The 14,973-nt window shown below is 43.4% G+C and overlaps 1 protein-coding gene across 9 annotated transcripts in view; it reads left to right on the top strand.

The window, feature by feature from the left end:
* Nucleotides 1-14,973, top strand: part of RGS7 (regulator of G protein signaling 7) — a 204,811-nt gene that overhangs the window by 111,140 nt on the left and 78,698 nt on the right. For 7 of the 9 annotated variants that reach the window (XM_056852422.1, XM_056852415.1, XM_056852420.1 and 4 more), the window contains exon 3: nucleotides 10,874-10,924. The exons of the other annotated variants lie outside the window; for them this stretch is intronic. In XM_056852422.1, coding sequence (XP_056708400.1) covers nucleotides 10,874-10,924 — 51 coding nt within the window. The remainder of the gene's footprint in view (nucleotides 1-10,873; nucleotides 10,925-14,973) is intronic. 9 annotated transcript variants of the gene reach the window in all.

Here is a 14,973-nt window from a genome sequence, read left to right as displayed (position 1 = left end):
CAGTCGGCGGGGGTGACCACGGGGAAACGTCCCTGCATAAAAGGCCTTAGTAATAATATGACATAATTGGTTCTTGTAGGTTATCCGGGCTGTGTAACCGTGGTCTTGGAATTTTCTTTCCTGACGTTTCGCCAGCAACTGTGGCAGGCATCTTCAGAGTAGTAACACTGAAGGACAGTGTCTCAGAGAGACACTGTCCTTCAGTGTCACTACTCTGAAGATGCCTGCCACAGTTGCTGGCGAAACGTCAGGAAAGAAAATTCCAAGACCACGGTTACACAGCCCGGATAACCTACAAGAACCAATGAACTCTGACCGTGAAAGCCTTCGACAATAATATGACATAATGTTCCTCAAGCATGGGTAGCTGTGGCCGGGTAATTTGTTTCCGAGAAGGGATGCAGCTGTGCGCCAAACAAAGTTAATGGAAAGCTCAAAGAGCAATGAATGACACTTGTGCATGCATAACGTGTGTAACCTTGGTGCTAGAGAAAGAGAATGTGACAGCCCAAAGCAAAGCCAGATGTCTTTTTAACTGCCTTACACCCCAGTCATGTAGAGCTGCACAAAAGCAAATATTTGTTTAACATAAAACAAATACTGGTTTTTAGTTCTCACCACCATAGCAATCTCCTCTGCTGAGTCAGGAAAGCCAGCATGGTCTGCCCTCTGGTAGTACTGTGGCCAAGCAGTGGCCCTCCTCCAAGCCTGTGCTACCTGGAGATACGTGTCACCACCATTAGGCGGGAGTCAAGCCCAGACGTTATGGACAGAGGCCCCCGCACTAGCAAGAAGGAAGAACCAGAGGGAATCCATTTTCTCTCTCTGTGCCCAGATTGTGTCTCCAGCAGCTGTCATTTCGCAAGAGAAGACCTGACATGTACGCAGTCATTCCCCCCCCCCTCCATCTGCATGACTAGCGACTCATCGGAAGCCAGTGGCCAGAGATCGCACCTCAGGCAACCAGGAAGTGATTCACCCCGGACGCAGCTGTTCGCGCCTTTGTGTCAAACTCAATCAACCCATCAACGATTGTCTCCCGGACCTCCCGGAATTGCGCAAAGCCCATAGGTTCTAGTTAGCCCGTCTCAATCACCCCCCTGCCCCACCCCAGTAGCCGACCATTAGAGTCATTATCACCTTTTGTTCACACTGGGAACCACAAGGGGGAAGACCCAACTTCCCCCACCCCAGAGAGAGAGAGACTATCTGGGCTCACTCTCATCCATACGCCAGCTCTCTCTCTCTCCCTCACACACTCGCTGTTACTCTGTCGGTCTGGGTAGCAATGCCAGACCACACAGCTCCCCAGCCTCGCTGGTTAAGCCACGGGAATCCCTACCCCTTCCCCCTCCTTTAGCCGCATGGAACCTCAGAAATCTGCTTCTGGACCAGGTGCAGTATTACCCATCTTCAGAGGGCCTGCCACATTGGCAAATGTCTCTACTCTAACACGTTTGATTCCTAGACTCTGTCATCCTGCTTAAGTTATGTCCAGTGCCGGTTATTGAATGCTAATTCCCCCATATAATAATTCGTAACCGGGCATTTTGGCTAACAGTACCATACCCACCCAAGACCAGCTTGCGAGTCCCTGGCTTAGCTGACACCGGTGACACTAAAAAGCTCTTCAGATGTTGTGTAAGGCACTTAGTTGGCACCCTTTTCAGACCCAGGACAGTGGAGCTGGCACTGTAGTTAACATTCACAGAGGCCTAAGGATGGAACATCAGCCAGAAAGTAGAAGTATACACAAAGAAAATTCTTTAAAAAATTAGATCAGTGATACTCCCACCTACCTCTCCCAATTAGAGATCTTCAGATATAGGAAAGCATTCACCCTTGCTAGATGCCAAGCTCTTCCCTCTGCGGTTTTGGATAGGCGATATAGAAAGGTTCCCTTGGAGGACAGGGTATGCTCCTGTGCTTAAAAGGAAATTGAAACAACGGAGCACGTTTTACTGTGCTGTCCACTATATCAAGAGGTTCGTTCTAAGTTTATCTCCCCCTGGCTCCGTCGGCATCCCAGCCATTCAGGTGGAGTATACTAAAATGTTGCTTATAGATGAAAATCCACAGGTTACAGTTGGAACGGCAAAGTTTTGTGCAGCGTTCGGGCGCTGCTGAGTCTGTCGGGCGCTGCTGAGAACATCGGTATGCCAATAATTCTATTGGGTAGTATATATAGTTTACAAATTGTGCAAATAACTTTTTGACTATTTGTCTGAACCTGTGGGTAGAGTGTAATACTAAGGGTTTCAGGGGTAAATTGTGAAGAGCTGTGCTGGTCTATGACTGTTTTTAATAAAGATTGATTGATTGATCAGTGATACTCAGTGGCTTGTCAATTTGCGGATAGCAGAGGGTTCTCACCTTAAAACTGCTACCACCAGAGATACAGGTAAGAACTCCTTGAGGCACAGGCTTCATGTCAGAGATGGAGGTAGTGGCTCTTCTGACGGATGATAATTTGGGAATGTGGCTCTTCATGAGCCACAAAGTGTATTCGGTTATTTTGATGCTTTGCTTGAGTTTAATTCTTTCCTGTCAGAGTTAAAGCTACTCAATTTGACAATTGTTTCAATTATTGATTTCAGTGGGAAACACATGACTAGGTAAAATTGTTTTCCCCCAACAGCTAAAATGGAATTCTAAGAAATTATGCATCTCTCCCAATGGATCTTCCCTCCCAGAGGTCAGGCAAATGGGAGACAATGGCCATTAACGGATGGCTGTATTCGCATTTGTTTGTCCCTGTCCTGTCCCTCATTTAATGACCCCGCATTCCAAAAACTGAATGCATGGGGACAGGGACAAACAAATTGGGCAGCGACAGCAGCGGGGGCTCCTTTCCCCTCCTGGACCCATGCCTCTTTCTCCCCTTCTCCCCCTCCCTGCACCCTCCTCCGTTTCCCCCCAGCACCAACACCAACCAGCCAGGGTTTCAGCACACTTTAAAGCCGTCTGCAGCTGCATCCCGGAGCCCCACTGTCAGAGGCAAAGCGGCGGCAGCTTCTTCTGGCACCAACGCCTCGCGCTTCCAGCTGTCGCACTTCCTTTTTGGAAGGGATCCGCACTGCGGATCTGGGACTTGTTCCATTGAACTTTGCACCCGCATGTTACTTCGGGGCTGTTGTTACTAGCCAGATACTTCCAGAATGTTTACACAATTTTTGAATGTATTATTTGTATGTGTATGTTGAGTATGGATTGTAGAGCATGTATGTTTGTTTGAATTACTCCACCTTCACTTTTGTATATGGTATATAAAGGATTTGATTGTGTGTGTTTAGTTAGATAAGAGAGCCTGCGTGCTGCCTTATTTTTGTTGTTAGCAAAGGCGACCCCTTTGGTGAGTGGACGTGGCGGCTGGAAGTGCACGGCGTTGGCGCCAGAAGGAGCTGCCGCTGCTTCGCCTCTGACGGTGGGGCTCCAGGATGCAGCTGCAGCATTTGGCTATTATAGCCTCAAGACTAACCAATTTACCCTCCCTATATTAATGCAAATCTTTTAAAAAGCCTACACTGCATTGTTCATTGGGATCTGCATAGGTGCGGAGGCTGGAGAATAACCTCCAGCCAGCAGTGCAAATGCCGTGTTGAAAAATGCAATCCCCAGCTGACTAAACTCCTTATTTCAGAAAATTTAACAGTCACAAACAGCTGTTAGTGTGCTATGGAAGAGGTTACCAACGTGCAAATTACAGACTGTTACTGATACTTTTTAGAGAAAGAGATTAGTTGTGTTTAGGGATGGGATATAGCTCGGAACTGAAGAAGATGTGATGACGCCATTCATAAAGGCTAATAAAATGGCCTCGGTAATTTAGCCAGCAATTATCCTTCCAGTTTGCTTCTCCCCTTTTTGGAGTTTCTTCCTTGCGACTGAAGTGTGAAAATTTGCACTTTGCTAGCGAATAAGTACTGGACTGTCTCCAGGGTGTAAAGGTTTTTTTTGCACATGTTCTAAAAATAATAAGCATAGAAATACCTAGGACTAACTGAAGTAGCCAAACACTGTAGTGGGGTGGGGGGAGAATAGGCTGTATACTTTTCTTACTTTTATAGGATTGTTGACCCAAGAGGGGAAGTAATCTCTATTTGAAACGTGATCAGTATTCCTTTAAAAAAAATCTTACAGGAAGAATTGAGAGACAAGCTATAAAGAATTTAGTTCTGTTCAGGATGATTCTAGTGGGAAATTATTGCTCTTTTGATAGTAACTAGAAAAGGAAAGCCTCACTTTACTGCTTGTGGATTAAACTGCTCAGTTTACTACAAATCTGGAAGTATATTGGCCTGGTATTAGTCACTCTGGTAATTGGATGCAGAAAAGAAGAGTAAATCAAGCAAACTTGCCCCACTCTCCTCTTGAGTGAACAAAACGCTTCCTCTGCCAGCAAAATGAGGAAGGAGAGGCAATTTTGCCTGATATTCAGTCCTCATTTGCATCCAGGCACAGGAGGGCCAAGAGGTGGGGTGCCAAGGAGGCAGCCTTTGGTGATGGCTTGATGTCAGTTCTGGGGGGGGGGGGGAACCTGGAAGCGATGTCATGCCTCTCTAGGAATTCTAGGGAGGTTTGATGTCATTTCCAGGTTTCCCCCCAAAGTGACATCAGTTGTCTCTGGAAATATAGTTTCCAGCAATTCTAGAGAGGTGTGTATCATGGCAGGCCAGCCATGGTGCGGTAATGTAACCAAGCTCACCTGAGCTGGCACCAGTAAACTCACACCATAAAAAGCTAAAAAGAGTTTTATTAGAGGAAATTAGAAAAAAGATGTTAAAAACAAGGCATACAGTTCATGTGATGACAGGATGCATATAAAATAACAAAGCTAACTCGCTGACTACTTACTGCAGTCCTAACACAGTGTAGTTGGTTCTTGAGGTGTAGGGTTGCCAACCTCCAAATAATAGCTGGAGATCTCCTGCTATTCCAGCTGATCTCCAGCTGATAGAGATCAGCTCACCTGGAGAAAATGGCTGCCTTGGCAATTGGACTCTATGGCATTGAAGTCCCTCCCCTTCCCAAACCCCGCCCTCTTCAGGCTCCTCCCCCAAATCCTCCTGTTGGTAGCAAAGAGGGACCTGGCAACCTTATTGAGGTGTAAAGTTTCCAGAGCTTAAGACTAGTGTCTTTACAGCAGCAGCAAGGGGAAAAGGGGATGAGACTATTCTTTGTACTAACTACACTTATGGAGAAAGCAGGCCCCCTAACCGTGTGACCCCCTCCCCACAACCAACCATAGGGCTGTCTTTATGGAACCTTCCAGGGAATGAGCAAAGAGCTCCTCTCAAATGAAACTCTCAGCTGAACCGCAAGATCCAGTTAAACCTGCCTGGGAACATGCCCTTGAGAGAGACTCATTTTGGGGGAGTGTACACTGCACCTGCAAGAGGCAGAGAACTAGATCAGGCTGGAAAATTCCTCTAAGATAGATACTCTCTGGACAGTCAGACATCACTTCCAGGTTTTTCCCAGACGCGAAATCACACCATCGACCTGACAGCCTTTTTTTAAAATTTTTATTTTGCTATCACTCTGAGCGGCAGTGGGAAACAAGAAGCAGGGATAGGGGACTGGCGGCAACCCTACTCGAAGCTCCTGAAGCTGTCGTGCTTTCCACCTACACTGAATCCAACCCAGTGTCTTCTACTTATTCATTAGGGTTGCCTAATTTTTTTGTCTACAAAAAATGGGAAGATGAAGGGAGGCAAGGAAAGCGTTTGTATGTATGTGGCACCTACGCCGATGTGGGGGTAAACACGCCGGTGCCTGGGACACGAGGAGCCGCACCAGCCTCCGCTGCCAGCACAGCCACACTGGGAGTGAAATCCCGGAAGAGGCAGCACCAGTGTGTGGGGCATTCTTGGGACGTTCCTGGGGGGCAGAGCTGATGTTAGTTATCTTCTAAACCCCTTTCACCCTGGGAGCGCTCCCTCAAGCTGCTGTGTGGTTGTGCCACCTTTTTTGGTGGCACAGCCTCGCTTTTTGCAATGGGGCATTTCCCCCATTTTTCCATTTTTCTTTTTAATTAAATACCTTTATTTTCTCCATGGAAGCCTCCGTGGGAGAGCATCTGCTTGGCATGCAGAAGGTCCCAGGTTCATTCCCCAACACCTCCAGTTAAAGGGACTAGGCAGGTAGGTGATGTGAAAGACCTCTACCTGAGACCCTGGAGAGCCGCTGCCGGTCTGAGTAGAAAATACTGACTCTGATGGACCAAGGGTCTGGTTCAGTATAAGGCAGCTTCATGTGTTCATGTGTTCACCTAGTCCCGCGGATCTGCCACCTCTTCAAGAATGTGCTGATAGTTTAATTACAGAGTTGAAAATACGGAAACTATTAAAGGGTATTATTACTTAACATTTTGATTTGAATTCTGTCCCAATACCATTCTTTATATAGTACATCCTTGAATTTTAGTTTGAAACATTTAACTCTTTGGTTCTTGTAGGTTATCCGGGCTGTGTGTCCGTGGTCTTGGTATTTTCTTTCCTGACGTTTCGCCAGCAGCTGTGGCAGGCATCTTCAGAGGAGTACCACTGTCCTTCAGTGTTAGTCCTCTGAAGATGCCGGCCACAGCTGCTGGCGAAACGTCAGGAAAGAAAATACCAAGACCACGGTCACACAGCCCGGATAACCTACAAAAACTAATGAACTCTGACCGTGAAAGACTTCGACAATATTTTACTCTTTATTTATTTAGTTCACTTATATCCCACCTATCTGCCCCTCCGAGACTGGCATCTGTCTGTCCCTAGCCTTTGATCTGAGATAGTCTTTGCTGCCCCTCATTCGCCACTTTGTTTTCACTCATTCAAAGATATAGGTGGTACTGATACTGACAAAATCTGAAAAGGGAAAAAATTAGAATGATGTTATTTAATCGGAGATATGTTTCTCAAGCCCAGATAATTTTCTAGATCCTGTTAAATATTAGAAACTACAGGAGCAAAATTAATTCTGCACCATCCATTTAGATTTGATGTCAGTAATACAATTAAAAATACTTTACCAGTTATCAATCTTAATTTAGTAAGAAATTGGTTTGCATGATTTTTTAAATATTTGTATTTAAATTATGGCTTGTCATTATATATATATATGTGTGTGTGTGTGTGTGTGTGTGTGTGTATACTGTAGTTGTATACTGCATTTGTATGTACAAATACATGCAAGCACATGCATTTTTAACAAATGTAGGAATGTCTATTTGTGCTATGTCAATTTCTTTGAATGCTCTGTAGGTCTAGGTTTACTCTAATGACAATGAAAATTGAATTTCACATCACTAACATTTAACTGTAATCAATAGTGTAGAGTGATGAAGCATAAGTAAATATTTTCTCTGCCTGAGGAATAATTATAAGACCTATATCATTTAGGAACATTGCCTCACTAGACTGTTTTAGTGCTAAGTGCACATTCAATGTGGTAGAATATAGCATATGCTCAGTGCAGAAGGTACAATAATAGAAAAGAGTTGGTGATCATCATTACGTACAATAGCAGAACTAAGAAAATGGGTTTCTGTATGTTACCTTTATTTTTAACACAGCGATTGAGGCCATTAGGGCAAACTAACAAATTAAGCTATTGCCACAGGGCTGAAAAGCACCATAAAATTCAGTGTTGTATTCCCAGGTGGTTCTAATAATGAGGAGGCAGCGCTGTACCTGAGGGATAAAGTGGAAGAGTGAAAAAATAGGAAGTTTTGATTTCTGAGGTACAAAGTTGTTAAGCCAGCGTACTCGAATTGCTGTCCAGTTCACACTATTGAAGTCACCATGGACAAACTGTTTTAATCCACAAACAACTGATTGCCTGTTCTCTGAACTCCAGCTTTAATCTGACCTACCAACAGCTTTAAGCGAAACACTGAACTTTTCAGTCTAATTTTATCTACAGATAAAACGTAGCTGCATGCACTTTCTGTTAACCTCTGGCGTTGATCTACACAGGCATGTTCTCATGTCACCCAACAGCCTCTCTCCAGTTTTCAGTTTCCCCACTGAGAGGGTACAACTTGTGAAAGTTCCAATACAAATCTGATTTTTGGCCATAACAAAAAGGACAAACCTAAAAAGAAATTTATTAAAATAAAAATATGTAAATTAAAGATGCTCCTTTTAGTGCATTATGCCGTAAAGCAATGGTGTTGTTACCAATGTGCTGCAGTGGGTGGACAGTTTTATGGCGACTTAATAATACCCTTTAGTATTTTTGCCTGTACTTCTTATTCACAACAAAGTATTGGGTGACTGTGGTTTTAAATGGAGTTTGCAATTAAAAGAAAACTTCAGACTTGTTTTTAGCCACATTTCCTTGTGCATTTTTAGTTACATGGTATGCTAATGGACAGTGGGGAGCTCTAAAACATGGGACAAAACTGCCAAGTTGAAGCATCGATTGGGAGCCCTTTGGGATGTGTGCAAGAGGATGTTCTAATCCAAATATAGCAAACACCTAAGACATCTTGAGCCTAGGATAAGATGAAAGAAACATTTCAGAATAAATAATAAACCTGAGGTCAAGGAACCGAACAAAAGGAAAATTATTGGAGAATCTATTAATCCAATTAGGTAGGTGCGTAGAGTAACAAACAAACAAACAACTTTATTACGGCCTTGCCAGAAAAATGCATACGGTTGGAAGTGCGTAGAGTAAGATACTCAATAATCCCTTTCCATTTAATTCAGATATGTGATAGTAGTCTGTCCCCACCTGAAGCTGCACTAGAAGTGTGGCTTCTAGCAGATGCAGAAGGATTTCTGGAGCAGATCAGAGATCTGCTGCTTTATAGCAGGATCCAGACCCACTCTCGAAATAAAAGGAGCTCTCTATGGCAGGGAAGAGCAATAGTTTTTGCCTCTGCCTTCCTGCTTCAGAAAACATCAGGAATGTGAAACAAGTGTCTAAGGCAGCCAAGAGAATGCACTAGGCATAGGGTTGCCCACCTCCAGGTATTAGCTAGAGATCTCCTGGTATTACAACTGAGCTCCAGCCGATAGAGATCAGTTCACCTGGAGAAAATGGCCGCTTTGGCAATTGGACTCTATGGCATTGAAGTCCCTCCCATCCTCAAACCCGCCCTCCTCAGACTCCACTCCAAAAATCTCCCGCCGGTGGCAAACAGGGACCTGGCAACCCTAGCTAGGCAACTTCCCTCACATCCAAAAACTCTGTTCTGTTGAAAAGGGGGGTATTTTACATTATTTTTCCTGGTGCTGACTTCAGTCCTGGAATGAAGAGCCTTCCTGGGATGAAGAAGGATATAATAAAAATAATTCTCCCCTCTATCAGAAGCTGTCTCTATGAAGCTTCGTAGACTTCTTCTAGAATGATGTTATTGGCACTTTTTGCACTTTTTTCTACTCAATCCGCTTTTATGTAAAGTGTTCTTAAAATTTATATAAATATGTCTCATTTTTGTTTATATTGTTCATGTGAGGTCTATTGTATAGTTTTTACTGGTCTGATTGACTGTACCAATGAATAAATAAAGACTATCAGAAGCTGTGAGTGGATTCTAGAGCAGTTGTTGCTGTTTTACTATGCCAATAAAGGTGTCTGAATCTGATTCTAGAGCAGCTTTTTGACTACACAACTTCTGTTTGTACCTAAGATTCAAATTCAGCTGCAAAGTTCAGTACCAGCTGGATGCCCAAGTTGTCCTCAACGGCCAGCCAATGTACTGTGCCTTATAGTAGTTTAGCCTCGGGTTTACGGTAGTATGGATTCGTACGGCCAAATAATATCGTTAGAAGAGGAAGCTGAAGATGGAAGAAAGCATTTTTGCAGCTAGTGTAACTTGCTTCTCTTACAATAATGGTGGGTCCAGTATAATCTCTAGACTCTTAACTGAGTCTTTGTGGGTCAGCTGGACCCTATTAAGTGTGGGAAGTGCAATGCTCTTCAAAACGGTGTTGGCATTAGGTGTTAAGATTCTGGAGTTAAAAGCTCTTAAATGCTTCTGTGCAAGCCCCACCGAAGTGAACTGACATAGACACATTCACTACTGTTCACTTCACCATGGCTGCAACATAGTCTGTCCAGGAAAGAGTCCTAGGTCATTTATGCATGGGTACTTGGACTCAATTCGCCCCCCCCCCCTTCTGACTTGGTTATTCCTTGGAGTTCTGCATGAGTTTCCCATCCATTAGACATGACCTCGCTGCCAGCCCTTGCAATATCCGGGTCTTCCCATTCCTCTGTTAACCTGACTCTTCCCTCTCCCTTGAGCTCAGCCTGGCTGAAATGTCCATGCAGAAGGCAAAGCACAGGACACAGAGGCTTGGCTTCTCTCACAGCCAGTCACAAAGCAGTGTGTAAAGAGGTGGGGATTCAAATGCTTCCTGCTTCCTGGGGGCTCTTTCTGAGCAAAAGAAAGGCCTTTTAAAACCGAGGCTTGGATTTCTCCCCCCACCTTTCAGATTGCTCTGGTTTTTGTTTTTTGCTCTTAAAATGCTTTTTTATGTGGCAATTGGGTTTTTTTGGGGGGGGGGGAAGTAAGCCGATTACAAAGCAGCATTTAAAGGGGCAGTACTTGATTTGAGTTTGGAGACATAGTGGTGCATAGATTCCTAACTGGAAAGTGTGGATCCAGCAAGCAACGAACCTCAGGTAAAACTCCCATGCATAAATGACCCTACTGTATTGTGACAATAATGTTCAAATGGTACATACCAGTATTTCCCTGATGGTGGAATCAAAGTGTGTCCTAAATCTTTCACAAAATATTGTAGTCATTTAGTAAAAATGATTTCTCTCAGGGGAACAAACTTCAGTTTTTAAAATGTTATACTATAATTTAATACATGTTTAAAATATACCCAATGCATTTTCAGTTACATTATAACTTTCCTTCTAGGTTCAGACATTGTTCAGTGGTTAACGAAGAATTTATCTATAGAAGATCCAGGTAAATACTTTATTTTAATCTACTGAATACTTTCTGATCTTGTGCTTTTGTGAATATTTTACTTATTTATTAATGAAAATATTTACAACCCACTTTTCCTCTTGGTTCATGGTATTTAAGCTTGATGTTGTTCCTGGTATAATAATGAAACCAACGACAGCTGCTTTATAGAACAATGGAATTCTGGAATCTGTGATGATCACAGTGGATTTAAAATTGCCGTTTTGATCACTGAATTAAAGTGAGCCTAAGTGCCTGATCATACAATACATGATCTATACAGCTCATTCCTGAGCTTTGTGGCGGCCAGGGATGGCATAGCTGAGGCGCCACCGTGCCGCCTCCAATGCGGTTTCTTGGCCACCGAAAGCCTTAAAAAAAGCCTTTAAAGATACTTGGGGGTGGGGAATGGGGAATTCCCCCCCATTGAAAACAGTGAGGCTGCACCAGGAAAAAACCTGGTGCACCAACGCTGTTGGTAGAGGGGGCGTTCCCTAGTGGAGCTGGCATACCTAGTGGTAGTTGAGAGGGATCAGATGAAGGATTTCCCCTTATAAATTGGCCTTCAATCTCCCTTTCTCCAGATTTGTCCAGATAAGAGTTATTCTCCCTGATGATTCCTCGCATGGCGTTTGCTTTCTATATAACCACTCCAAACTGAGTAAAAAAAATTCAGTGAATTATCCACTACAACCTACAGATGTTTTTTTTCCCCTTTGTCTCAGCTCAGACCTCAACAGTATATGCATAAAATTAGGTCATTTTGGCCTTTCGCCAGTCATTTTGTATTCACTTACAGTTAATTGCATCTGTCATTTTGTTACCCATTCCCCCAATATGGGAAGGTGCTTTTACAGCTCCTCACAATCCCCTTGAGTTTTCACCATCCCAAACAATTTGAAATCAACCACAGACTTTGCAACCTTACTGTTCACCTTCAGTTACATACCATTTATAAATCAATAGCATCAGATCATCGAGACCCCACTGCTTACCCTCCTCCACTGTGAAAACTATCAATTTATTCCTACCCTCTGCTTCCTCTTTTTTAAATCAATGACAATAAAGGGACATGTCCTCTTTTCCCATGACAGTTACGCTTTCTCAGAAGCCTTTAGTGAGGCACCTTGTCAAATGTTTTTGGGAAGTCCAAGTATACAATGTCTGCTGAATCACCCTGTCTTGTTGATACTCTCAAAGAATTTCAAGAGGTTGGTGAAGCAGGCCTTCCCTTTACAGAAGCCATGCTGTTGATATTGTTCTCCATTCTGAATTTTCTGAGGTAAATGTTTTACCATAAATGAATAAAAGCTGCCTTACTGTTTTTTTTTCACAAGCCAGAAACTTGATATTCACACATTTGAAGCTTGCCTTTCAGTTTTTCACAAATGTACAAGGGCGAAAATTGCAAACGTGTGAATTCTGCATAACAAATCTATTGTGGCGTTAGGTTTCATGGCCGAGATGTCACTAGTCAAATAAGTGAAGTGCTCTCTAGGGATGTAAATTTTCCAGAAATTTTGAAGCCATGGAGAAATTTTTTCCCCTTTTGCAGAAACTCCCCTCAGAAATTTTGGGAATTTTCTACAATGCTTTCTTTCTTAGCAACCTTTTCTTTTTTTACTGCTTTAACAATATAAAATGCATCATCTGGAACTTTGCATATTGACTTCAGTAGGCTTATAAAGATATACGTCTGCTGAGGATTGCACTGTGTATGCCTTCATTTTCTTCAAGAAAAATTGCAGTAATACCCATACTAGAAAAAGAAGAAGAAGAGTTGGTTTTTATATGCCGACTTTCTCTGCCACTTAAGGGAGGATCAAACCGGCTTACAATCACCTTCCCTTCCCCTCCCCACAACAGACACCCTGTGAGGTAGGTGGGGCTGAGAGAGAATGACTTGCCCAAGCTCACCCAGCTGGCTTCATGTGTAGGAGTGGGGAAACCAATCCAGTTCACCAGATTAGCCTCCGCCGCTCATGTGCAGGAGCGGGGAATCAAACCCGGTTCGCCAGATCAGACTCCACCGCTCCAAACCACCGCTCTGAACCACTACACTACGCTGGCTCTCTAGAGAGAGAGAGAATGCTGCAAACTGCTGCACCTTATGCCACCTTCATTCATGTCTGTTAGTTTTTCCCACCTGAGAGGTAGGAAAAAGTAGCTGAAAATAGAAACATTTTGTAGTAAACAAAAAAGAGTATGATTTGGACAGAAATAGTCTCAAAAGGTCACAACAGGACTAGAAGCATATTTGGATACTGAGTTAATGAACACATTAAACTCTTATAGAGTTTAGTATCTTCATAGACATTATAGCGTGTTCATTGTGTACAAAACTAGTCAAATTCAAATAGGTAATATATCCTTGAAAATATTATAATGACGAAATCACACACAGGAATTACCATTATCTAATTCTATAGTGTGCTCATTGGGTACAAAATTAGTCAGATTTGAATAGGTAATATATCCTTGAAAATATTATAATGACGAAACCATGCACAGGAATTACCATTATCTAATTCTTTAGATTGGTTTACATAAAAATATGAATACATTTCGAGTCTGTAAAATCTTGTTCTCAAAAGCATTCCAAGGGAGAAAGCATTTCACAGGAAAGCATTTAACAGTGTGGATGTACCTCTCGAATAGCTTTATCTTTTATCTTTACTTCATAAAGGAACATTTCCACCCCTTCTACTCTTGCACCCACCCTGTATACTTATGCTCTTAAATTGCCATTCTGGCACTTTATGAAGAGGTCTCTGGCCAGCAAAAGCCTTTGCTACAGAAAAGGCAATAGCCTTGAAAAGTTCACAAGGCGGTTAGTTGTTTGGGCTGCAACAGACTATGTTTGTCCCAGCTATGTTTGTCTGTATCTAACGAAAGGACCTTTGACTCTCTAAAGTTTATACCCCGAAAATATTGTTGGTCTCTAAGGTGCTGATGGTAGAAAATGTTATCAAGTCACAGCTAGGGTTGCCAAGTGCCCAGTGGTGGCAGGTAAAATCCTGCCAATCCACTGGGCTAACCGCCGACCACCTAAGGGCTGGCGGGCAATGCGTGCACATGCGCCCGCGCGATGCACCCACGTCACTTCCGGTTTTACCTGCTCTAGCTCTATGCTCTAGCAACCTCCGCCAAACCTCTATGGAAACCATAGAGTTTCTGCAGAGATGGACAGAGCGTCCGCGTTGCTTCCGAGTAAACTCAGAAGTGACATAGGCTCATGCACGGGTTACGTGCGCGTTGCGTGAGGCAGTTGCGTGCATTGGTGCTGCTGAAGAGCTCCCGCCGGTGGAGCAAACTGACCTGGTAAGCCTAAGTCACAGCTGACATGGTAACCTTGCAGGGTGTTCAAAGCAAGTCATGTTCAGAGGTAGTTTGCCATGACCTGCTTCTGTGTAGAAACCCCAGACTTCCTCAGTAGTCTCCAGCCCAAGTAATAACCAGGGCTGTCCCTGCTTAGCTTCCAAGGCCTGGTGAGATTGGGCTATCCTGGGCTATCCATGTCAGAGCCTCTAAAGTGCTACTGGCCTCAAATTTAGCTCTCTGGAATGTGTCCCTATTTAATCCCACAAAAGGAGTGGCTTATGGATGGGGCCCTGCCGGCTGGGCTGATACTTACAGATCATTTGTCATAGTAACTCGAAAGAAGGAAAGCAACCCCTGCTGCTAGAGTATGAAACATGTGAGCACTCGCTATTACCAGCGCTGATTAAAAATCAATATGAATTCTATCTGCTGAGTTGTAGGGGGAAATGGACCAGCAGTGCTGTTTGATTTTGTTACGTAAATCAGTATTTAAAGGCTGTCTAGGAACAGCTGGTTAAAAAGGAATGCCAAAGTTGTAAATGGGTATGAAAAACTCCCTGCTGCTCACCAATGGAAAATCGGTGACCACGTAAGATTTGAAAAATAATTTTCTACTGGATTTGAGTCTTCTCTTCACATGAATTTAATTCTTCACATAAAGCTGTATATCTTGTAGTAAGAGAACCGTTATACAAACCGTGTGTGCTGCATTTGTTCTTTATCTCTAT

The sequence above is a fragment of the Euleptes europaea genome, chromosome 7 (assembly GCF_029931775.1).
Source record: "Euleptes europaea isolate rEulEur1 chromosome 7, rEulEur1.hap1, whole genome shotgun sequence".
Classification (NCBI taxonomy): Eukaryota; Metazoa; Chordata; class Lepidosauria; order Squamata; family Sphaerodactylidae; genus Euleptes; species Euleptes europaea.
The sequence above is the reverse complement of the archived record's forward strand: the minus strand, read 5'-3'. Positions and strand labels throughout refer to the sequence as shown.